Source organism: Oncorhynchus kisutch, linkage group LG28 (assembly GCF_002021735.2).
Source record: "Oncorhynchus kisutch isolate 150728-3 linkage group LG28, Okis_V2, whole genome shotgun sequence".
Taxonomy (NCBI): Eukaryota; Metazoa; Chordata; class Actinopteri; order Salmoniformes; family Salmonidae; genus Oncorhynchus; species Oncorhynchus kisutch.
Window position 1 is genome coordinate 4,591,079 of NC_034201.2, and position 27,403 is coordinate 4,618,481.

At 42.9% G+C, this 27,403-nt stretch overlaps 1 protein-coding gene across 2 annotated transcripts in view; it reads right to left on the bottom strand.

The window, feature by feature from the left end:
* The window catches only part of spns2 (SPNS lysolipid transporter 2, sphingosine-1-phosphate), a 145,564-nt gene that overhangs the window by 99,833 nt on the left and 18,328 nt on the right, over window positions 1-27,403 (bottom strand). For both annotated transcript variants that reach the window (XM_020465126.2, XM_020465127.2), the window contains exon 2: window positions 2,534-2,599. In XM_020465126.2, the coding sequence (XP_020320715.1) occupies window positions 2,534-2,599 (66 nt within the window). The remainder of the gene's footprint in view (window positions 1-2,533; window positions 2,600-27,403) is intronic.

Below are 27,403 nucleotides of genomic sequence, written 5' to 3' on the forward strand. Positions count from 1 at the left end.
TACACACACACACCTATTAAGGTGTGAACACACACACGTACACACACACACACACACACACACACACACACACACACACACACACACACACACACACACACACACACACCTCTAAATGTTTTGCTTTGTGTGATAACATTGTAACTTTGGTGTTGCCCCATAACTTGAGAAAGGTTACACCTTTCCACATGTTGAGTTGTGTGTGAACTTTAAAACACTATTACAGACATAACCGCATGCAAAATGGGGACTTCGGCAGGTTTAAGCAGCAGCTCTAGTGGCCAGTGAGGCCACTCTCTTCTCCAGAGTGGGCACAAAGCAATCGAGGAAAACCAGCCACAGTTCCAATATTCCACACTTTGTCAGCCCAGAGATAACCCAAAGTCCCTCGTCCACAGCCAAAGAAAAAGGCTAAGCAAAACCGAACCGGAACTCAAACAGAGCTCTCATAAATAGACCAGTCAGTAACACTAGTGTCGGTTTGAGAAGTGACCGCAGCAGTACGTGGTCACTGCTCTCTGAGGTGTGAATATAGTGAAGGTTAGCTGGGATCAGAGAGAGGCTGAATCAACTCTTTGCACATCGCCCACTTACCACTACTTGCCCACCAATGACCTACGTGGGCAGTTTGGACCAGCAGGTGTGGGTGGAAGTTGCCAAGGAGCTCACATAGTGGGTGATTGTTCTCTCATTCCCTCTGGTGTGTGTGTGTGTGTGTGTGTGTGTGTGTGTGTGTGTGTGTGTGTGTGTGTGTGTGTGTGTGTGTGTGTGTGTGTGTGTGTGTGTGTGTGTGTGTGTGAGTGTGAGATATATATACATAGAGAGATATAGAGATATAGAGATGTAGGGGGTGAGGGGGTAGAGGATATAACAGCACACATGGACACCTACATACAAAACCCTGTGATCACCCGCCAACCCCCTAGCGCAGTTGTTCTTAAACCTCTCCTCAGGACCCCCAGTCATTCCATGCATTTGCTCTGATTCCAGAGCTCGCACACCTGATTCAACTTGTCAACTAATCATCAAGCCCTTGACTAGGCAGGGGTCCCTGAGGGGAGATTTGAGAACCACTGCCCTAGCCAGCCGTTCACACGTAGGTTCCCAGTCTGGTCGTGGCTGCTCTCAGCGGAGTTTTGGCCGGCTGCATTCCTCAGGCCAGCGAGAGACTGGGGTCAGCTGGAGATCAGGGGACATGCCACACCCTCAGTCTGGCCCAAGACAGGACAGGACAGGCACACCACACACAAGCACATAATGCACGCACACACACACACACACGTACTGCTTTTAGCCCCAGCTACAGACAGCAGACGGCAGCTGTGGGTGCCATTCCACTTACTGACTGTGTGTGGGAGTGAGAGTATGCTTGCATTAGTTGTGCTGTTTGCATTATGTGCTGTGTGTTCTGCATGTGTATGGGTTTTGTTAATTCAGCAACGCCAAAACTGCAACAACAAGTACAACTGGGATTGAATTTCCTGTTTGCTATGTCAAGTCTTTTGATAGATGGGTGAAACGCTATCAACCATGCACACTTCATCAAACACGACTTCACTTATGGGAGCATAAATCAGTTCACAGTTATCTTTGAAGAATCCGTTTTTCACCCGTCACCTGAGAAATAATGGACACTGTGGGTGCCACTGTGAGATTTTTTTACTCAAATCCATGACATTCAGCTTTAGGAGATACAGAATGTGCTAGGTCACAATAGCCTTCGCGTTGAAAGGTCAACTAAAACTCCAGAAAATGCCAGCCCTCTTTCTGATGCCAAACTAATAGCATGCACCATTCCCTCACAAAAGTTGGATTCAGTAAGGTCTGTAAGAGCAGGAAACCCCGCCCAGAGCCCCCAGACTCAGCCTCCAACCCGCTGCTGCTCAACACTGTTTTCATTTTCACTGCCTACTGGGGGAACTCATGGAGCTCAGAAATAACCCATTCATACTGTCTTAACCATCTACAACCTACATCATTGGAACAGATCCATTGCGACTAGGTTATTGACTATGCAAAATGTTGCTGGAAATGTCAGACCCTTAAAGGCTAAATTTATTTTTTTGAATTCATAAAGCTTGCATTCACTACATTGCAATATTCGGTTCATGTTTATTACTACACGTGCATTCTAACTTTTTTAAATACTTTCTACCTGTCTACTCAAGGAGGGCCTTTTGGCTGGCTGTCAATGAGCAAGGCGGAAGGGGCCATAAGCCAACATCCCAAAATGAGCCACTGTGTCTGTTGTTGACCCGGTCAGTCTTCCGGTTTAGTTGCAGTCAATTGCACAGGCTGCAGGGAGGAGGAGGAGGGAGGATGAGGTATAGGGGGGAGGAAAAGGAGGAGAGGGCTGGAGGCAGTAGGGGACTTTTATCCTTTTGTTGTCCCAATCTAAGACGCCTAAGAGCAGCTTAGCGTGGACAGGTAATGGGCCTGCCCTTCTTGTCGTGAGAGGAGGAGGTTTGAGTGGATGTTAGAGCTGGCAAATCGTCGTTACATATGTGTCATTAAGGGATCAGGAGAGACTCACCTGTTTGCAACAAGCCCACTCCACTGTCCGATACATTGAAGTGTCTCTGGATGTCGAGCAAAACCCCTGCACAACAGAGTGAGAAGAAAGAGAGAGGGGAGGACAGCGATTAGCATTGTGTGGCAATGGTTGCGGTACAATAACCATACACGTTATCATGAATATTTAATTATTTTAATAACAGTTGAATGAATTAGGTTTGTGGCCTTGCGGTGGTTCTCTTTTATAGCTACAGCAAGAATACTGTATTAAGGAGAGTAATACAGTATTAAGTGCTCTCTTGGCTGGCACACAAACAGCACTAAACACTAAGATGGTGTTGTCTGCAGGGGGTTAGCGAAGGTGGCCAGGTGCCCTTTTAACACACACACACACACACACACTAGGTTTTTTCCTTCTCTGTAACCGGAGGACAGTTATGCACACCGGTATGGCGGAAAGGAAATTCCAGAGAGAGGATCACGAACAGAACAGAGCTCTTAGTCTATAGTGAGAACTTAATGAGGTGCAAGGCACTCTGTAGGGATCGAAAGACTGAGCTCAAGATATGTGAACAGCTGAATCTTGTCGTCATTACATTACTAAGACACTGCTTGTATCTCTGTAACCAATGGTGAGATTGAGATATTCACCTGTAAATCAGAGAAATAAAGATGGACGTTGTGCGACAGCAATATGACAGCTAGCACATTTGTTGATTGTATAGTCAACTACTACCCGTGTCAGCTACTACCCGTGTCAGCTACTACCTGTGTCAGCTACTACCCGTGTCAGCTACTACCCGTGTCAGCTACTACCCGTGTCAGCTACTACCCGTGTCAGCTACTACCCGTGTCAGCTACTACCCGTGTCAGCTACTACCCGTGTCAGCTACTACCCCTGTCAGCTACTACCCGTGTCAGCTACTACCAGTGTCAGCTACTACCCGTGTCAGCTACTACCCGTGTCAGCTACTACCAGTGCCGTTCAATAACAGAGAAAAAGAAGAAAAAGAATTATCAAAAAGAATTATCCTCGCCTGATTTCCTTATCTCAATCGTTCATATCCTCCTGAGCCTCTCCCTACACATAACATACTACAGTGCTGTGTTTGGGCTCAGTGTGTGAGACTGACTGACAGGCTGGTCTGAGCAGAACAGAACTCATGAATATAGAGTAGCAATAACAGCAGCATCCCCAACATCCAAACAGCAGCAGCCACTGGCCCGGTATTATAGCATGATGCATATCTTTTTGCAAAAGAGATGCTTATTAAACAAAAGGTTTTTAACTAGGCAAGTCAGTTAAGAACAAATTCTTATTAACAACGACAGCCCACCCCGGCCAAACCGGGACGACGCTGGGACAATTGTGCGGCGCCCTATGGGACTCCAATCACGGCTAGGTGTGATAAGCCTGGAATCAAACCGGGGACTGTAGTGACACCTCTTGCTTAGACCGATGCGCCACTCGGGAGCCCTATAAACTGATAGCAGGTTTAATTATGCACTGCAGACCTCATCTGAACTCAAAGTCAGAGGGACTCTCTCATAAATAGAATGAGATTCTACTAATATGTTCTCTACCCAAACTGTCTACACTACAGTAACACTCAAAGTATATTTAAAATGCTGTGTGTTTTGACAATATTAATTTACTGGAAAGGGAGGAAGACTAAAGAGAAGTGACAAGCACATTCTTAAAGTATATTACTTGATTAATTTGATTGAGTGGCCAAGGTTGAGGTTTCTATCCTCGGCATTGTCATCACTCCATTCATTTGTCAACAGATATAGTATAGGGCAGATTTCAAAGGCAGCGAAGAGCGAGGTCTGGGCAGGTGCAGCTGGGGCTCTGAGCAGAGCAGGGACATAAGTGACATTCCTGTCACATGAGACAAGCCACCTGCTTCTCACACTTCAGGTTGCATTCCGGCACCACTGCAACACCAACAAGCCGCAGCACTGAGGGCTGGGTTCTCTCTAGGTTGGAACGGCACACACATAAGGACTTCCATATCAATGTAGCATGGTTAAACTACTGCTCGGTTGGTGCAAGGTAAAACTGGGAGTGGATTTAATTAGGCTAACAACCCATTTCCTTTCAACATTGAACGACACAGAGGCCGAGACAGGGACAGACAGACACATACACACATTGGCCGTTTGCTCTATTCTTGTTCAGTACAGACAGGTCGGCTCTCCCTTGTCTAGCCTGTCAAACATCGCCACGGTGACAGAGCTGTCACTCCGCTGAGGCTGTGCTCTAATTAGCCTGCCGGAAACACACACACACTCAGTGGGCCCGCTGGGAGGGGGATCCCTGTGCCAGATGGTGTAACGTCCCTCCCGAGCAGAGTCAGCACCTGCCTGCCTGGTACCACACCCTACCCGTCCCCTCTCGCTCGCACGCACGCACACACACACTATTACTGAACACCCTCCTACTAACCCTGCCCCCCATTACACCACCACCTCACTGGGGTGAATGAGTGCAGGACCAATTTAGCCTCTGTGTGGGTGTACATGTGCATAAGTGTGACCGACTGACTGATCTTTGCCCTACATGCTCCCTAATAGATTGCTGTGAAAATGTATATTTCAGTCTTTTGGGGCCAACTCACATGGAAGTGACATATTTTCTTTCAGATATGCAACAGTCACTATTATGTAAATGTTGTGTAAACACAGACCATATTCCCTAAATTGTGTTTATAACAATCAACCCGACTGTTCAAGTGGGCAAGTGTTTGACACAAATGTCTTCAGATAAAAGCACACCATCCATTAAATTGAGTGCAGGTATAATGTTGTGAAGTAATTGTTGTATTGTATTGAGTGCAGCTATACAGGTGTGATGATCTGTGTTATGGGCTGTCTTAATCTACGAGATTGCAGACAGAAGGCTGCAGTGTGTTTGTGCAGCAGCATATCAGGCTAAATGTATCTTCACTCTCAATGGGAGCTTTCAGTTTTACGGGCAGCTTCATGGTTTCAGACTGCGTATTTGAAGTTTGCCCTTGCCCTCAATTCAATCTCTCTTCCTCTCCTTCCAGCTTTCCTCCCTCCTTCCTTTCTCTCTCTCATCATCCTCCTCTCGTCCTTCCTCATTTATTCTTTGCTCATTATCGCCCTTTATAACCGGACCACCCTGTATCTATCTGTGTTTGGTGGGCACTGACATGGCTCTGACCAAAATCACCTAAAATACCACAAAAACATTGTCTGAGATGTTTAATTTCTATACAAGACAAGTATTCGTCCTACATTAGCTGAAGGAGTCATGATAAAATATATTTGACTGAGGTACCACTGACAGCACGCCAGTCTCTACCCCGTCTCCTGCCTTAGTGGCGCCAGGGCTAGAGTTGCCATGGTAACGTCGCGTGGGCACACAAGGAGGAAAGGTCAAGAGACGGTGGCAAGAGGATGTCAGCTTGCGAAATCCTGAGGACTTATAAATCACCAGCCTCTTCCCTCTCCTCTCACTCTGTCTCTCTCTGTCTGCCTCCTGTGCTCTAGGCCTATATTTGACTGCATCTAAATCTATTGTTGTCTGGCTTGGGTTCACTCTTTCTCTCTCTCCAGGTGTTTGTGAGGAGAATATACTGTATCTTACCACGTGCTCAGTGAAATTACACTACATGAAGTCCAGAACTTGCTTGTAACAGATGACATTCATATTCTGACTATCTCTGAAACTCACATAAATAATACCTTTGATGATACAGTGGTTATAACATCTACCGAAAACGGAGGTGGTGTTGCTGTCTACATTCAGAACCACATTCCTGTAAAGCTTAGAGACGGTCTAATGTTAAACACTGTTGAAATAATATGGCTACAGGTTCATCTGCCTCACCTAAAGCCCATTCTTGTGGGAAGCTGCTATAGACCACCAAGTGCTAACAGTCAGTATCTGGATAACGTGTGTGAAATGCTTGATAATGTACTGTGTGATATCAACAGAGAAGTATATTTTCTGAGTGATTTAAATATTGACTGGCAAATTGTAACCAGTGCCTGCAAACTTGATCAGGTTATCAGTCAACCTACTAGGGTAGTTAGAAACAGCACAGGAATTAAATCATCAACATGTATTGATCACATTTTTACTAATACTGCAGATATTTGTTTTAAAGCAGTATCCATATCCATAGGATGTAGTGATCACAATATAATAGCCACATCTAGGAAAACCACAGTTCTAATATAGTGTATAAGAGGTCATACAAGAATACGTTTTTGCCAGTCTGTGGTGTATATATAAAAGTGTATGTATAATAAGGAGCAACCAGACGCTGCACTTGAAGCATTTATGAAATTACTTATTCCAGTTACTAATAAGCCCGCATCCATTAAGAAAATGACTGTAAAAACTGTTAAATCCCTTTGGATTTATGGGGAATTGAAAAATTGTATGGTTGAGAGGGATGACAAAAGGTAAGGCAATTAAGTCTGGCAGCCCAACTGATTGGCAAACGTACTGCAAATTAAGAAATCATGTGACTAAACGAAATAAAAATAAACTACACTATGAAACAAAGATACATTATATAAAGAATGATAGTAACAAGACTTCAGTGCAGCTTTTGACATTATTGATCATAGTCTACTGCTGGAAAAACATATGTGTTATGGCTTTACACCCCGTGCTATAATGTGGATACAGAGTTACTTGTCTAACAGAACACAGCGGGTGTTCTTTAATAGAAGCCTCTCAAATATAATCCAGTAAGAATCAGGAATTCCCCAGGGTAGCTGTTTAGGCCATTTGCTTTTTTCAATTTTTAATAATGACATGCCACTGACTTTGAGTAAAGCCAGAGTGTCTATGTATGCGGATGACTTAACACTATACATGTCAGCTACTACAGCGACTGAAATGACTGCAACACTCAAAGAGCTGAGTGGTTGGCAAGGAATAAGATAGCCCTAAATATTTCTAAAACTAAAAGCATTGTATTTGGAACAAAACTTTTTGTAATAATTTTGTAATAAATAATATGGAAATTGAGCAAGTTGAGATGACTAAAGTGCTTGGAGTAACCCTAGATTGTAAACTGTCATGGTCAAAACATATTGATGCTCTAGTAGCTAAGATGGGAAGAAGTCGGTCTATAATAAAGCGATGCTCTGCCTTTTACACTATCAACAAGGCAGGTCCTACGGCCATAGTTTTGTCACAGCTTGACTACTGTTCAGTCATGTGGTCAGGTGCCACAAAAAAAGGACTTGACTACTGTTCAGTCGTGTGGTCAAAAAAGGACTTAGGAAAATTGCAATTGGCTCAGAACAGGGCAGCACGGCTGGCCCTTGGATGTACACAGAGAGCTAATATTAATAATATGCATGTCAATCTCTCCTGGCTGAAAGCAGAGGATAGATTGACTTCATCACTACTTTTATTTATGAGAGGTATTGACATGTTGAATGCACCGAGCTGTCTGTCTAAACTACTGGCACACAGCTCGGACACTCATGCATACCCCCCAAGACATGCCACAAGAGGTCTCTTCACAGTCCCCAAGTCCAGAACAGACTATGGGAGGCGCACAGTACTACATAGAGCCATGACTACATGGAACTCTATTCCACATCAAGTAACTGACGCAAGCAGTAAAATTTGATTTTAAAAAACACTGTGAAGCAACACAAACATTGGCACAGACACATGCATACACACACACACACAATAACATACGCACTATACATACTAGAGATCGACCGATTATGATTTTTCAATGCCGATATCGATTATTGGAGGACCAAAAAAAACTGATACCGATTAATCGGACGATTAAATATTCCCACTTAAGAAGTTTTAGGTTGTAGTTATTATAGGAATTATAGGACTATTTCTCTCTATACCGTTTGAATTTCATATAACTTTGACTATTGGATATTACTATAGGCACGATAGTATTGCCAGCCTAATCTCGGGAGTTGATAGGCTTGAAGTCATAAACAGCTCTGTGCTTCAAGCATTGCAAAGAGCTGCTGGCAAACGCAGAAAAGTGCTTGTTTGAATGAACGCTTACGAGCCTGCTGCTGCCCACCACCGCTCAGTCAGACTGCTCTGTCAAATATCAAATCATACACTTAATTATAATAACATTAAAACTCACAGAAATACGAGCCTGAGGTCATTAATATGGTCAAATCTGGAAACTATCATTTCTAACAAACCGTTTATTCTTTCAGTGAAATAAGGAACCGTTCCAAATATTGCTGTTACATTGCACAACCTTCAATGTGTTATCAGGAATTATGTAAAATGATGTAAAATGATGGCAAATTAATTACGGTCTTTGTTAGGAAGAAATGGTCTTCACACAGTTCGCAACGAGCCAGGTGGCCCAAACTGCTGCATACTGTATACTGACGCGAATGCGTTTTGTCAAATCATCACCCACCTTGGCTCTTTGCTGCACTCGCGTAACAGGTAGTCAGCCTGCCACGCAGTCTCCTCGTGGATTGCAATGTAATTGGCCATAATCGGCGTACAAAAATTCTGATTATTCAGTCGACCTCTAATACATAGACATGGATTTAGTACTGTAGATATATGGTAGTGGTGGAGTAGGGGCCTGAGGGCACACAGTGTGTTATGAAATCTGTGAATGTATTGTAATGTTTTAAAATTGTATAAACCGCCTTAATTTTGCTGGACCCCAGGAAGAGTAAAAGGGATCCATAAGAAATACAAATACAAACAATGGGATTAATTTTGCTCAATACAACGATAACCAACTCATCGCAGTGCTGCCACAAAAATGGAAGTGGCAATTACTTTAAAGAAAAAGTTATGAATTAGTATGTTTGCCACCAATAAAATGTATAAATGGCTTAAAATGACTAATTTAAATTGTAAAATGTATCAGTTTCCCTATGACAACTATACCGCATAAAATTCAAGATAGTTGGGAACAGGATTTAGATGTGTCAATACCATGGCATCGGGTTTATGAACTGATATAAAAAATAACAAGTTCAGACATTATATAAAATTCTCGATACAAGAATAATGCTCAGTATATGGGGCATTGAACAGTCAGAGCAGTTTAGTCTGCCATGTGGAAACAGAATCAATAGAGCATCTTTTAAGTACTGTTCATCAGTGGCTTGTTTTTGGAGTCTGGTCCAGGAGTGGTTATGTCATAATATCAGGGCGAGGTTGGACCCACAAACTGTATTGTTGGGGGTTTTGGAGGACCACTGTCAGTCAATAGAAAATATCATTGTGTTCTTGGGTCATTTTTTAAATTTGGGGGGAATTTCGGCAGAAATATTTCAGATGGGGAGGTTCAAGACCCTGCCAGCATCTCAGGTCACCCCCACTGACCAGAGCACCCACTGATGGGAGCAGCCATTTGTATTGTCTAAAAACACAGCTCAGCTAGGTCAACTGTCCCCAATGCAGCATCACAGGTGTCAGGCCTCCAGCGCCCTGTGTATTTAATGTACTATGCCAGTCCCGTGACACTGCTGGCATAGGGGTATGGCAGGAATGCAGAAGTTCCTGATAACACATCATTCACTTCCAGCTAAACTACAGTCAGGTTCTCACGAAGCTGCTGCAGATGAGAGCCTGCAGCAATACCTCAGTATTGTACTCTAAAAGCTTCTTTGTAGGCCACTCCCTCTGAGAAATAAGACTTCAGACACACACACACACGCACACACGTAATGAACAAACCTAAGGGACAACAAATACAAAGTTTGGGACGTTTCAGAAGTAAAGTTTTTTCCTGGTGCAATCTGTCATGTTGGCTCTGTAGTTGTCCATAGGGAATTCCCAGCCTGATCATTTCAGGTGTAACAAATAAGCTCTCTGATAAAAGAAAAATGTCTTGTTTAATGCAGAGGACTAAAATAATTAAAGGACTACATTTCAACTGTATCGAACAGATAGAAGACACGTTGCTATCAAGTAAACCAATACATTTTCGTTAGGGAACCCAATTACAGAGTTGCCTGTGACATTGACAGAATGCTATATGTCTCTACCGATACGATATTAGGACTACTGAGACAGCCCTGTCTGTGTGCAGTGTAGACCTGACACTTATTCAGACCTCATATAATGGATGCCTTCACGAGTGCCGCTTTGAATGGGGCTTTATAGGCTTTTACAACAGTCTCACAGACTGTCACAGAAAGAAAAACATGAAGAGTGAACGGTGAAGAGTTTATTTTGAAATGTGTTATAAATATCTACATTGAATATATTATGAATATTTTACACATCATACAGTGTTTGATTTGACAAATAAGTGGCCTCCCTCACTGGGAATAACAGTAAGAGAGGATAGTTAGGTGAGTTTAGGTCATCGACTATAGCCCTAGTCTGTAAAACAGCTTCATTAGGAATAAGAGAAAATTATCTTGGGCCATAGACGGTAGATCAGTAGCAGAGGATCTGCCTGGGTTCTGGCCAGGAGAGGAGAGGAAACTACTGGGACATACTGATCTCTCTGACGCTTACCAAACTGTACGGTCTGCTATCCAGACTACTATCCGTATGTAACTTCACCTTCCAGAAAGAGGAACTATCCTCAAACATGCCTTTTCTGTGAGACTGTTGTACACACACACGTGGTGTCTCGCAAAATTGCATTCAAAGCAGTAGTCATAAAGAAGGCCTACGGTACTGTCATTTTCAGGGATGTTTCGGAAAGGCAATTTCTGTGTTCTAGATGTCTATCATGTTTATTGGAGGTGGTGTTGTAAATGTTGATTTGCCTGTTTTGCATATAAGCCTGATTTGTTCACCTACAATCTTGTTCACCCTAAAATTGTTACATTCTTTGAAACCAATAGCGGTAGCGGAATGCAGAACTCAAATCCAGATGAGATTTGAGAAGAGTTTACTATATGTACTGTATGTAATGCAGCTCTGTGAGGACTGTGTTTTTTTGGGGGTATGAATCATACACTGCCAGTCCTAAACAGTCCTTTGGGACACCTTACACACACACCAGAGGAGGCTGATGGGAGGAATATAGGAGGATGGGCTTATTGTAATGGCTGGAATGGATTAAATGAAACAAACATGAGGTTTCCATCCAGATGTGTTTGATACCGTTCCAGTTATTCCATTTCAGCCATTACAATGAGCCCGTCCTTCTATAGCTCATCCCACCAGCCTCCTCTGACACACACACACACACACACACAAAAAAACAGCCCATCAGCTTGCAGACCTACTTCATTTTCCAATCCCCACCAGGGACCCATGGATCTCCAGCCCCACGCTTCTATTTCCGACACTCTGGAACTAGGCTAAGAGGAGGATGGGAAAAGAGACCCATTTAGCAACCAGAGTGAAGTGTAGTGTGTGTGTCTGTCTGTCTTTGTCTGTGTGTCTGCAGAGAGAAGTGTGTAAAAGGGAAGAGAGTTGAAGAAGGAGAGGATAGAGGGGGGAGAGAGGTGGATACATCAGGTCAGGCAGAACTCAAAACCTCCCTTGCCAAGCCTATATTTCCATAGTGTGTGTAACTCTACTCCTCGTGGTAATATCTTACTTCCCCTTTCACTCAATATTCCTTATTCTCCCTCAGCTGCTCTCTGAGTGAGCTGCTCTGTCTGTGAGCTCTGGATGGAAGTAATTCATTCTCCCCACTGTTACAAGGGTTACGTTCCAAACGGCACCCTATTCCCCATACATTGCACTACTGTTGACCAGGGCCCACATGGCTCTGGTCAAAAGTATTGCACTATATAGGGAATAGGGTGCCAATTGGGAGGCAACCAGGCAGGGTGGTGGTGAACCACTGCTTCTGTACGTTCTGCTCTGCTGACGAGGGTCAATCCTGCTTCATGTGTCACCACAAGTATCAATATAAATAGGCACAGCTCTGGGAAAAACAGAAAGGGAGTTCTCTCTCTGGGACACACAGTAAGTGTGTGTCCCCCCCCCCCCCCCGTCTGTCTGTGCATGTGTGGAGGTGTATGTGGTGGAGAGAGAGAAAGTGCATGCATGTGTATGTGTGATTGGGGAAAGCCAGGGCCACAGCAGAGGCAGAGAAAGGGCTGGTTGACCACAAATATGTCAGACTGCAGCCGGCCCGGCGGGCGCTCTCCTCCCGCTGGATCGCCTTGCGGCTAGCGCCACTCTGCTCTAACAGACCGGGCAGGGGACGCTCTCTTTTTCCATGTGAGTGTGCCCAATGTGTATTTGTGTGGTGTGTTTCTATGTGTGTGTCTCTATTAATATTTTCTATGTGAATATGTATGTGAGTGTGTCCAATGTCCTTTAGGGTCAAGCTGAATCACAGCCCTCTAATAACTATGACCTAATTTGTTTCCTAACTAACTAGGGAGGAAAACAGCCCAGATGAAAACTGAGCTCTATTGACACTCCAGAAGGATGCTTGACTAGGGGTCTGAAACACACTAAAGCAGTGGCCATCTGAGAGGTGAAGCCAGACAATTTTACAGCAAAATAATCTGTCTATATTTATATTCAGCGTCATGTGGCTGGGCAAACATCTGATTCATCAAGGCACTGCCATCTAGGCTTTCTGTCGCCACTGCTGGGTCTCTCGGTCTGTCTATGTGGCTGTGTACCCCTCCTGTTGACTCTCTGAAACAGCAAACAACATGACTGCGTGACTCACATTGAAGGTGAGGTAGAAAGAGGTGGGGTGAGAAGAGGGGGCAGAGAGAGAGAGAGAGACAGAAATATATAAAGAAAGAAATAGGGAAGAGGAGAGAGAGAGAGACTGATAGAGAGAGAGATAGATGTACATCTCTGTCCAACCCCAGTGAGGGCTGCTGTACATCTCACCCAGCTAGCCGATAAGTGTTACATATTTCATAGCATTGGAGAGGATCCCTACAGCAGCTAATCAATAATAGATACTGTACAGCCCTGTCTGCTGTTAGCTGCTCTGCTATGAGCTAATGCATTAGATGTATGGTTTCCCTATATAGTGCAGTACTTTTTTATATATAGGGAATAAGGTGTCATAAAATCAGTTTTTAAACCTAATCGTAACCTTAAAAACACTGCTAACCATAATGCCTAACCTTAACCTTAAATTAAGACCAAATAGCAAAAGAAATGTAATGAATCTTAACAAATATAGAGAATTTGGACTTTGCAGCTGGCCCATCTAGCGTTAACCACTCAGTTCTGGCTCCAGGGCAAGACTCATGAAAATAAACGTGAACCTGCACAGGGAGAGAAACATGCATGCACAGTCATTGTACAACATTCTTAATGCAGTCGCGGAAAAACATACCTTTGAAAGCAGTTTTAATGGCCATCGTTGAAAGAGGAGAATCACAACTTTTAACTTCTCAACTTCCAAAAATGAGTGAATTGCTTTTAGCAGCATTGTGGTTTATGCACATTAGCGCTCGCTAATGGCGTTGAATACATAGGGGAAACCAGGGCTAAATATTACAAGAATCAAGACTAACAGGTAGGCCTACATTATATTCACAGTACATGATCCTTGACTGCGTGCCAGTGGAACTTTTTGGGGGATAATCAAGTCACCTATATGTTGCTAACTAGAAACAAGATCATGTTTAGAGTTTGTGATCTAGCTAATGATTAGGCTAATGGGGTAAATGCTGATGGGCAAGCCTATGCTTGAGACTATTTATTTATAGCCACTATGCTGCATCAGTTGGGCTACAGTAGGTGATAATGCTTATTGCTAAATAGCACACCTGTCTGATAATATGGACCAATATGTTATTGGGTTCATTTCTAGAGTTTTTCATAAAAAATGTGAACGTAATTTTATTTTCATTTATTTTGGAGTTAAGTGTCCTTTTAAATAGTCACCAGAACTGACCTTCTCACAGTCATTCTACAAAAAAAATGTTTAGGTCCCTCCTCGACCTGTAGTATGCTGTGATACAGAATGTGCTTATGTCAGTATATATTGTTCAGGCTAGTAATATCATCGCACCCCGGTGTGCCCCCGAACTAATTAGCTCACACACTAAGCGGCCCGCATAGTTTAATTAGGGTCATGTACACACAAAGGGTTTCTTAGTATGCTTCTCTAATTACACAAGGTTTCCAAGAAAGGGGCATAGTAATGTCTAATGGTAGCGCTATTACACTACACCATGATAACTGGTTGTGCCATAGAGAATGTACAGAATATTAAACTACACCAGATAACTGGTTGTGCCATAGAGAATGTACAGAATATTACACTACACCAGATAACTGGTTGTGCCATAGAGAATGTACAGAATATTACACTACACCAGATAACTGGTTGTGCCATAGAGAATGTACAGAATATTACACTACACCAGATAACTGGTTGTGCCATAGAGAGTGTACAGAATATTACACTACACCAGATAACTGGTTGTGCCATAGAGAATGTACAGAATATTACACTACACCAGATAACTGGTTGTGCCATAGAGAATGTACAGAATATTACACTACACCAGATAACTGGTTGTGCCATAGAGAATGTACAGATTATTACACTACACCAGATAACTGGTTGTGCCATAGAGAATGTACAGATTATTACAATACACCAGATAACTGGTTGTGCCATAGAGAGTGTACAGAATATTACACTACACCAGATAACTGGTTGAGAGAGTGTACTGAACTCCCTGGACGGGCCTGAACCACCCAACCCCATCCCTTCTTCTCTTTGATTCCAACATGACTGAGCAGTGAAGCAGAACAATCAATACCCTTTTCAAACAGAATAGGAAGGAAGGCTATCTCCAGCCTTCACTCTCTGGAGATAAAAAAAAGAAGGAGAGAGAGTGAGTGAGTAGAGAAAGAAACAGAGCGAAACAGAAAAGAGAGAAAAAGGCGAGCTTCGAGCGTGCCAGCCAGGTGCGTGAAAGCAGTAGAGAAAATTAGTCTGGACTGGTGTTTCAAGCTCAATTCAGCATCAACAAGCTGCAGCAGAGCTAGCCTGTCTTATAGACAACAAAAATTGAGAGAGAAAGACAGAGTCTCACTCTCACTCACTCACTCTCACACTCACTCTCTCTCACTCTCTCTGAGGGGCAACTGGAGTTCTAAGTGTTGGGTTATATAGATAACCTAACCCAACGGTGCAGAACAGAGAACACATAACACCAATACTCAATCACTATGAACCCAGGTTGTCAGGAAAAGATGAGTTCAGAAGGCAGCCATTTTGTCTACTCCTTTCTTTGGCACGCCTGCATGAGTAGTGATAGTAATACACCTCAGCTGCAGCACTGGACTGATAGAAGAAGGAGAGTAAAGCAGTATAGCTAGCTAATAATGACTGCTGAATGGAAAAGGGGCTTTCTGCTAGCGCTGGATCTCACAGGCTGCGTCTCAAATGGAACCCTATAGCATTCTATTTTTGACCATGGCAAGTAGTGCATTATATAGGGAATATAATTATACAGGCACAATCTCACATCACACAACAGAAAACATCTGTCATATCTCCACTTAAAGTCCACTTGTCTTTATGCACTCTAGTCCATGGATCAGAGGGACACATTTCACATTCACTATATATACAAAAGTATGTGGACACCCCTTCAAATTAGTGCATTCGGCTATTTCATCAAATCGAGCACGCAGCCATGCGATCTCCATAGACAAACACTGACAGTAGAATGGCCTTACTGAAGAGCTCAGAGACTTTCAACGTGGAACCAGCATAGGATGCCATCTTTCCATCACGTAATTTTGTCAAATATCTGCCCTGCCAGAGCTGCTCCAGTCAACTGTAAGTGCTCTTATTGTGAAGTGGAAATGTCTAGGGGCAACAACGGCTCAGCCAAAAATTGGTGGGCCACACAAGCTCACAGAACGGGACCACTGAGTGCTGAAGCTCGCAGCGCGTAAAAATAATCTGTTCTCGGTTGCAACATTCACTGCCGAGTTCCACACTACCTCTGGAAGCAACGTCAGCACATGGCCGAGCACCTGCACACAACCTAAAGTCACCATAGCTGTTTCAAATATACTACATTAAAACACTTAGAAAATGTTTTAGAAGCATTCACTGATGTCTATTGATTACAATGATATGCAATATGATTCTATAATTTGTTTTAACATCAAGAAATGTGATGTGAACTCTGCCCTGTACATTCCACCCTATATGAAATCCCATTGGATTTACGTCCTGCAAAGTGCCTTCATGTACCACCTTTACATAATGCTAGGAAAAGCCTAAACGATGATGCCTAGCTATCCATTGCTGATTTAACCATAGGGTACACATCTTTCAATATGGCTGCCAACAGGATTGTTCTGACATTGATACAACTCTTTCAAAAATAGGTGGAATATGCCTAATGATAATTTAAAAAATATGTTATGCAGATAGCAAAACCAATTTAGCCAGGTTTACAAAAATATATAATCTTTGTAAAACATTACCAAAATTGTTTAAAAAACGTCAAAATTACTATTCAGCAAAAGTACAATTGCTAAATAGATGGATTTCTTTCTAAACACCAATTGCATAACTTCAATTATGTTTGACAACTAGCCACTGAACTAACGGCTACACAATTATTAGGTAACATATAGTATTTAATTAAATAACTTTAAAGGTTGAAGGTTAGAGGGCAACATTTTAAGATCATGATGGTCATGGACAGAAGAGCATGTAATCACCAATGTTCCCTTTAAGAGACAATGTGTTCACCTAAATCTCTGTGTTAAAACCAGTTAAGCATTAGGGGGCGCTATTAAATTTTTTGGATGGAAAACGTTCCCGTTTTAAACAAGATATTTTGTCACGAAAAGATGCTCGACTATGCATATAATTGACAGCTTTGGATAGAAAACACTCTGACGTTTCCAAAACCGCATTTTTTGAAACCGCCTCATGCCAATGATTCCTTATATGGCTGTGAATGAGCTTACGTTTTCCACGTATTCCCCAAGGTGTCTACAGCATTGTGACATCTTTTTACGCATTTCCATTGAAGAATATATACCATATATAGCAAGTGGTCACATGGTGTCTCCCGCAGAAAATTTTGCATAAAATACTGAGGTAGCCATTTTTCCAATCGCTTCTTATGAGAAACCAATTGCCTCGACGGATATATTATCGAATATATATGTTAAAAACACCTTGAGGATGGATCCTAAACAGCGTTTGCTGTGTTTCTGTCGATATTATGGAGCTAATTTTGAAAAAAGTTTGGTGTTGTAGTGGTAGCATTTTCCGGTCGTTTTCTCAGCCAAGCAGGATGAACAAACGGGAGCTATTTCGCCTACAAAAATAATATTTTTGGAAAAAAGGAACATTTGCTATCTAACTGGGAGTCTCCTGAGTGAAAGCATCTGAAGTTCTTCAAAGGTAAATTATTTAATTTGGTTGCTTTTCTTATTTTCGTGAAATGTTGCCTGCTGCCAGCAGAGCCTAGCATAGCATTATGCCATGATAAACTTACACAAATGCTTGTCTAGCGTTGGCTGTAACGCATATTTTGAAAATCTGAGATGACAGTGTTGTTAACAAAAGGCTAAGCTTGTGTTTGAATATATTTCATTCATTTAATTTGCCATTTTCATGAATAGGAAAAGTTTCTAGGGGTATTTATGTCCGCTGCGTTATGCTAATTCGTTTGAGGCTATGATTACGATCCCGGATCCGGGATTGCAATTTCAAGAGGTTGGGAAAACTCAACAAATGACAAACCACACCTTTCATCTCAGCATGCTGAGTATTGCTATACAACAGACTATTATAGGTGGCAACTATAAAGCTAACATGCTACCAGATTTGGATCTCTATGACCAATTTCCGTACCACAGATATGTAGTTCTGCTATTTGTAACATTGTTGTTTCAATAATGAGTCAGTCTATGTAAACCATTCGATCTTAAGATGAGATCCACCCAATAGAACGTTCCATTGTTGTTTGATACAAGCATTTCCAATGAGCATGTGAACATTCCAACATCTTTCAACATTATTTTATCAGCCTGCAAACGTTCCATGGCATAGACTCCAATACAACAAGAAATATACTTTTTTGGAGAGGTTATATTTGAATTTGACCGGGGGCTTGTGGGGAACAATTTAATACCATCAAACCTTTGCTACCCCAAAGTGGACACATTTTTCCACTGGCCTATGGACTACTCCATGGCGGCAGGAAGCCGCGTGAGTGTCGGCCAGTAACAAGTGACATCAATACGGGTTCATAGCTTTCACTTGGATTCACCTGGTCAGACTACATATGTCATATCACACATATGTCATATATTGTACACTCAGTATATACAGTATATAAGCTCTATGCTATGATCAATCACAATTCCCTACAGTACACTCCCCAAATACTCCTAATAGGACAATAATGGAATAATGGAATAAATCTGTCACATTTCCCCATACAGCAGATTTACATTAGAAATATGTCCTAATTGCCTATACTCAGTACTGTATGTACAGTATACCCTTTTCTCCTAGTTCTCCCTATAACATCTTATAATCTCAGCTCCATTATGAGTCCAGGGAGGGAGTTTACTGTATATACAATGCCTTCGGAAAGTATTCAGACCCCTTGACTTTTTCCACATTCTGTTACGTTACAGCCTTATTCTAAAATGGATATAATTTTTTTTAATCCTCAGCAATCTACACACAATACCCCATAATGACAAAGCAAAAACAGGTTTTTAGACATTTGTTGAAAAAAACGGAAACATCTTATTTACACAAGTATTCAGACCCTTTGCTATGAGACTCGAAATTGAGCTTGAGTGGCCCAGCCACAGCCCGGACTTGAACCTGATCAAACATCTCTGGAGTGACCTGAAAATAGCTATGCAGCAACGCTCCCATCCAACCTGACATGCCATGAGAGGATCTGCAGAGAAGAATGGGAGAAACTCCGCAAATACAAGTGTGCCAAGCTTGTAGCGTCATACCCAAGAAAACTCGAGGCTGTAATTGCTGCCAAAGGTGCTTCAACAAAGTAAAGGGTCAGAATACTTATGTAAATGTGATATTTTTATGAACATTTTATTTTTTGCAAACATTTTATTTTTTGAAACAGTTTTTGCTTTGTTGTTGTGGGGTAGTGTGTGTAGACTGATGAGGGGCATTTTAAAAAACAGTTTTAGAATAAGGCTGTAATGTGGAATGTGGAAAAAGTCAAGGGGTCTGAATATTTTCCAAAGGCATATGAGTGACTGTCATAAAATACTTTCCCATCCATAACCTATTTCCTGAACACATTTCCTGAATTCCCTGCAGAGCTAAATGAAGGGGATGTTGGCCTGCTGTGAGTGAGGGGTGTGTACTGTGGGTGAAGGGGGTGTACTGTGAAGGACAATCCAACATGTAATGGCCATTTCCTGGATGTTTATGGCTGTCATGCACATGGCCAATTCACAACAAGAGCTCTTCCTCCTACCAGGCTGGCAACAATGGCTACTACACCCATAACCCCATGTCATCCACAAATCTTTCCTCCTCTTCCTCATCTTCCATCTCCTCCCCATCAACAATGGCAACTACCCCAATAACACATGTCATCTACACATCCTCATTTTCGAGACACAGATACTGGACTGGAGACTGAGAACTATTTTCAGACTACTCCATTGCACTCTTTTTTTGGGGAGAGTTCAGCCAAGGCTCTCAAATCCATTAATTTTTTTCTTTCCTTATGAATAATATATGCATCTAATTTCTTCTCTGGGTGATTTAATACACCACTCTGTGAATGAGATAGAGACCCAAATGTGTATTTTAATAATAAAAACGTATGACAAATGATCTCTGAGACTTTCTCTGCTTAATCTAATTTCATCCTCCACTAGCCTTGTCCTTATAAGTCATGAGTCAGCATTGGTAAGAGCCCCACATTAGTGGGGTTAATAGTGGGTTAACTGCCTTGTTCAGGGCAGAACAACAGATTTTTACCTCATCAGCTTGGGGATTCAATCCACCAACCTTTCGGTTACTGGCCCAACGCTCTAACCACTAGGCTACCTGCCGCCCCCGGAATTAAAGTTTTGCGTAATTGGTCAGCTGCTCAATTAAATTCTGGTCCATATGTGTTATTGCTGGGATCAAGAGATGCTAGAACAAGGAGCAGAACCGGAATCCGCTCTCTTTGCAAGTTACGGGCTGAATGTCCCCTCCCCTTCTGAAATTCGAATCGTGATTTGTCCAAATAACCAGTGATGAAAAACCCAAACACCAGAGCTACTTCTGCTCGTTATCCCATGAATCACATTCCTTCCCGACAGATTCTATGGTACCAGTTATGTTTGCGTAGATCTGTCCATAAGAGATTATTCACTTGCTTACCCTCATATACACTGTACATATTAGCTGGATGTTTTTACTAGTTATGCTACCTAGCTCCACATGCTCAAGACCAGCCACAGTCTCAAACATACAATTCCTTCCTTATATGTCAGATGAATTCCACTGTCACCACTACATTAATGCAGATGAGTGTAACCTCTAATGTACAAATAACCTCTAATGTGCAGATGCTTCATTCCATATAAGTCAAGATGAATACCATTGTTGAGTACTTTAATTTAGGTGAGCGTATATTCACATTTCTGTAAGGTGATGCTTATTAGTGAGATGCCCTATGAAGATTGCCTGGATCAAAGGGCAAGGTGGTGAGGAAGTTATTTAATTATGAAGTGGGTGTTAGATGATGGCGTAGTAAAACAAAACAAAACAGTCCTGTTTCCTCATTCCTCTCCTCTCCACCACGTCTGCATTCCTGCTCTGCTCTGTCTTCATTAAGGGACAGGGATGGCCACACACACACACACCCTGGTGCAACAACACGCTGCAGAAACAACACCGGAAACCCAGCCTGTTAGTCCACTCCTAGTCCTAACCCTAACGCTCCTTTACATACCTGCGCACACACACACACACACACCTCGGACCATTGATTATTTACTCTATCACACGTGAATGAGAGTAAAATATTATATATTTTCCTCCAGAAGAAAGAACTGGTACGTGTCTCAAATGGCACCTTATTCCCTTTATAGTGCACTACCTTTGGCAAGATAAAGGATATAGGGTGTCATTTGGGATCCAGCCCCAGTTAACACAGAGCTGCTGTAAATAAGCAGAGTAAATGTTATTGTAGCCGTAGTGGAGGGCTTCCAGGAGTTGCTTTAAGGGGAGAGTTAATATAGCTGTAAACTGTGGGTCAGTGGGAGCGGGGGTCTGGTTTCCGGGCCGACAACAGGCCCTATGTGTATCTTTGGCCCTGGGATCACAAACCAAACCAGGATGGAGGCTGAGGCTGCTGCAGCTGGGGTGCTATATATCTGATTGTAAATTCTGTGTAAATCCTATCACCGCAATCCCATCTAATCTAATCTACGAGGCATTGATGTCACAGACAAATATCCATTCCAATCTGATCATTTCCGGAATAGTGTGCTGTATTGTTATTAACTGTGGTTTATTCTGATCTCTTCCTCTGTTCTATATACAGTTCTGTACATCAAACCCCAAAAGTGTGTATTAATCTCCCAGTGAGGGGAAACGCACACACTCTCACATGCTCACACACACATCCTCTCACAGTGAGTGTGCCTCTAATGCATGTGTCAGCAGCCGGAACCAAAGCTCTGATAGGCATTTGAATATGACCTTCACAGAAGAGCTGTCGTCTCCAAAAACACTGGGTTTCATTTCCCCTTGGATGGATGTGTGTGTGTGTGTGTGTGTGTGTGTGTGTGTGTGTGTGTGTGTGTGTGCGTGCATGTGTGTGGAAATGTCACATTTTTGGGGACATGACACAGGGTGAATGGCAGTCTTTGACACGCCTCCTCACAGCCATACTGCTCTACCACTACACCCTCTGTGTGGATCGGCCCCACTATGAGACTCGAGTGTAGAAAATACCTTGATCAAAGCGACCACTGTGAAAATAGTGGGGAAGGGCAGAAGGTTAACTGAAAGGTGTTAGGAACTAGCAATGAGATAAGATGAGATTAGATGAGATAGGTTTGAATGATCGGTTTAAACATTCTACAAAAAACTGAATGCAGGGAGTAAAATGAGTAAAGAGCAAATTCCATTTCTGTAATATGGGGGAGTGAGTTGTTATTTGACATAGAGGCATCATCATCATAACACAGGAGTTTGAAGTGTTCAGAGCACCTTTAAATCCCTCTCTCCAATACTTTCTGTAATGCTCTGGTGTCTTTCTGTACCTCTGTGAGAGAGTTTCAGGTCTTCCAGGTAAACACAGTTTAATCCCTTCAAATAATGAGAGGCACAGCTGATAATATATATTTTTTTAATGAAAAAATTAAAAACTTTATTTAACTAGGCAAGTCAGTTAAGAACAAATTCTTATTTTTGGCCTTGGAACAGTGGGTTAACTGCCTGTTCAGGGGCAGGATGACAGATTTGTAACATGTCAGCTCGGGGATATGAAATTGCAACCTTTCGGCTACTAGTCCAACGCTCTAACCACTAGGCTACCCTGCCGCCCCAGGGCTAGTGATAAGGGAATCATTAACTACATCATGAGAGAGAGTAATCCTGCTGCTTATGGAACAGTTTGGAGGTGTGACTGGGACAGTCCCTAGCTCTTAAAGGCTTGGATAGTACCGACATACTATCTTAAAAGCCCATTCCCTAACACTAAAAACAAAGAAGATGGCAGCTCCACCACTTGGTTTGCTGTGAAGGACTCTGTGGTAATGTGTCATGTTGAGATTAATAGAAAAGGTGTTGATTAGAGCCCTGACAACATGGTCAAACAGATTGGTCTCTTACTACTACAAGCTTATTTTGAAACAATCCCTTTGTACTCAACCTCATCCAAATCCTATTGACAGGGACCTCTACCCATCACCACAGTTAAAGTACACTGAACAAAAATACAAACACAACATGCAAAGGATTAGTCCCACGTCTCATGAGCTGAAAAAGAAGTTCTCAGAAATGTTCCATACATACAAAAAGCATATTTCTCTCAACTTTTGTGACTTTTGTTTACAACCCTGCCAGTAAGCATTTCTCCACAGATGCCACAGATGTTTCAAGTTGAGGGAGCGTTTAATTGGCATGCTGACGGCAAGAATGTCCACCAGAGCTGTTGCCAGATAATTTTATGTTAATTTCTCTACCATAAGCTGCCTCCTACGTCATTATAGAGAATTAGGCAGTACGTCCAACTGGCCTCACAACCGCAGACCAACCAAGACCTCCACATCCGGCTTCTTCACCTGTAGGATCATCTGAGACCAGCCACCCAGACAGCTGATGAAACTTTGAGTTTGCATAACAGTCAGAAACTGTCTCAGGGAAGCTCATCTGCGTGCTCGTCGTCCTCACCAGGGTGCAGTTCGGCGTCGTAACTGACTTCAGCAAATGCTCACCTTCGATGGCCACTGGCACACTGGAGAAGTGTGCTCTTCATGGATGAATCCCGGTTTCAACTGAACCGGGCAGATGGCGTCGTGTGGGAGAGCGTTTTTCCAATGTCAACGTAGTGAAAAGACTGCCCCATGGTGGCAGTGGGGTTATGGTATGAGAAGGCATAAGCTTCGGACAACGAACACAATAACATTTTATCGATAGCAATTTGATTGCACAGAGATACCGTGACGAGATCCTGTGGCCCATTAAGGTGCCATTCAGGTGCATGATAACGCACGGCCTCATGGGATGGTCTGGATTTACGTGTATGACAGCGTATTCCAGTTCCCGCCAATATCCGGCTACTTCGCACAGCCATTGAAGAGGAGTGGGACAACATTCCACAGGCTACAATCAACAGCCTGAACAACTCTATGTGAAGGAGATGTGTGGCGCTGCATGAAGCAAATGGTGGTCACACCAGATACTGACTAGTTTTCTGATCCACGCCCTCCACCAATCAGGCCCTTATGGTAGAGTAGCCAGACGGAAGCCTCTCCTCAGTAAAAGGCACATGACAGCCTGCTTAGAGTTTGCCAAAAGGCACCTAAAGGACTCTCAGACAATGAGAAATAAGATTGGAGAGACCAGAAAATAGCTGTGCAGCAACACTCCCCATCCAACCTGACAGAGCTTGAGAGGATCTGCAGTGAAGAATGGGAGAAAATACATGTGTGAAATACATGTGTGCCAAGCTTGTAGCGTCATACCCGAGAAGACTCCAGGCTGTAATCGCTGACGAAGCTGCTTCAACAAAGTACTGAGTTAAGGGTCTGAATACTTATGTAAATTTTATTTTTAATGTAAAAAATGTATACATTTGCTAAAAATGTCAAAAAAAATCTGTCTTTGCTTCGTTATTATAGGGTATTGTGTGTAGATTGATGAGGGAAAAAAACTATTTAACACATTTTAGAATAAGGCTGTAACCTAACAAAATGTGGAAAAATCAAGGGGTCTGAATACTTTCCGAAGGCACTGTAAATATCTACACTAGAATGTTACACCACGTATTTCTGGCCTCATTGTTGTGGTGAGGAATGCAAAATACCAGGTCAATGCTAAAATAACACAGACCCATTATTACACCAATGTCCCCCAGAGTCAACCCTCAGCCCTCTGTGACCAAAACAAGAGGGCATGAGGTCAGATCATACTTAGGGAGCAAGGGGTGAGGGGGTGACTTGACCACATGAAAGCTTCGGTGGCTGACAGAGGAAGAGGCGGTGTGTAATTCCACTGCTTACTATTACAGACGTCGGCTAAATCGGAGCCCTAAATAACACAGACTGTTTTCCCTCCGCAATGGGAATCGCATGCTAGCAAGTGGGCTTTAACAGAACCCAGGGAAAACCAACTCGGGAAAAGAACTCTGGCAGGAAATCAAATATTTTATCAAAACACAACTAGGCCTTTCTATCTGATTATCTACAGTGAAAAAGGTGCCTTGGATATCCACTAAGACATATTTTCCACTCAAATCGTATACACGAAATGATAGATTAACCCAATGTATAAATAGTGTTTCACACAGTAAAGTCTGTCACGAGAGACTATATCCCATATAATGGTGATGTACAGTGTGGCTTTTCTTACTCTTAGACCAACTCTGAGAGCCGAGCCACTCCCAGTACCAAGCAGATGGAAAAAACCACTGTGGAGAGAGAAAGAGAGAGAGAGAGAGAGACAAGTCTATAAACAAAATTACTAGAGCTTTTTTCCATCTCTTTAATGCTTCTGTTGTTGTTTGGGAGCCTTTAATGTGAACACTATAAAAAGGGAGGGAAGGAGAGAGGAGGACAGGAGGGAGACGACAGACAACAGCCAAGTCTGATGTGGCGGAGTCGGGCGGAGGCGGGGAGGCCTACCCCCAAACTTTAATTTAGTAGCATGACGTCCAATTTGAACAAGGCTTCTTCAGAGATACCAGACTTTGACACTTTGGGTTCTCTGTGACTGTCTATAGAGGAAATCTGAAATAACATATTAGGATCCTCATATGGGAAAATGTCACAAAAAACATCCTCCATTTTAAGTTGTATGGCACTGAAATAGTTACGTGGTTCCACCTACTTTTTCTATGCTTAGGATTTGGACTATCCAAATGTAGTGTAACTGACAGGCACCTACAGAGCTACATCATGTTATGTGTTCTCTTTGTAATCTCTCTGAGGAGTTTTAAAATGGTGGATCATTTGGCCATGCTAAATGGAGATGGACACACACAGGAGTAACAGAGCAACGGACACCCCGCAGCTATGTCTGGGAGGGTGTCTCGCCCAGACCCCCCCCCCCCCCCCCCGAATGACCTGCACCAAGATAATCCACAACAAGAGGACCTACACCCAGAACACAGCATCACCAGCCACACCCCAACCAGCTAAGATCACCCGGAGCAAACCCTGGCCAGACCCTATATAGGCCACCATATCAGACCTATGCCCCTTCTGCCCAACCCATGCCCCCGCCCCTACGGCAAGGACCTCAACATGACAGCAGGACATATGCCCAGGCTGTGAGCAGAGCAACAGGCCCAACCCCAACTGTTACACCCGCCCAAGCCCCATTCTGTGACCTTAGAGGTATGTATCAGATGCTCAACATGCTCTGCTCACACCTACTGTGATGGTCCGGGCCTAAACCACACAAAAACAACACTAGACACTATGGAACACAAAGCTTTCACTATCTCATCCTGGAATATACAAGGTCTGAGGTCATCTGCCTTTGCCCTAAAGAGCAGGAACCCAGACTTCATCAAAGAAATTGGAAATACAGACATTGTCATCCTACAAGAAACATGGTATAAAGGAGATGGTTGCCCTCTAGGTGACAGAGAGCTGGTAGTCCCATCCACCAAACTACCAGGTGTGAAACAGGGAAGAGACTCAGGGGGTATGCTAATTTGGTATAGAGCAGACCTAACCCACTTTATTAAATTAGTCAAAATAGGAACATTTTACATCTGGCTAGAAATTAAAAAGGAAATGATCTCAACAGAGAAAGAATAAACTACTGTGCTACCTATATTCCCCCCAATTTGATCCCCATACCCCATAACGATAACAGCTTCTCCATCCTCGAGGGGGAGATAAACTATTTCTAGGCTCAGGGACATGTACTAGTCTGTGGCGACCTAAATGCCAGAACTGGACAAGAACCCGACACCATCAGCACACATGGGGACCAACATTCCATACTCCATATGCCCCCTAGACACAACTACGACAACATAACCAACAAAAACTCCTGTAGCTCTGTTGGATGCTGGGTATGTACGTAGTCAATGGTAGGCTTTGAGGGGACTCCTATGGTAGATGCACCTATAGCTCATCTCTGTGCAGTAGTATTGTAGACTACTTTATCACTGACCTCAACCCAGAGTATTTTAGAGTGTTCACAGTCAGTCCACTGACACCCCTATCAGATTACAGCAAAATCACACTCTACTTGAACATGTGAACACTATAATAATGAGGCATCAAAGCCAAAGGAATTTAATA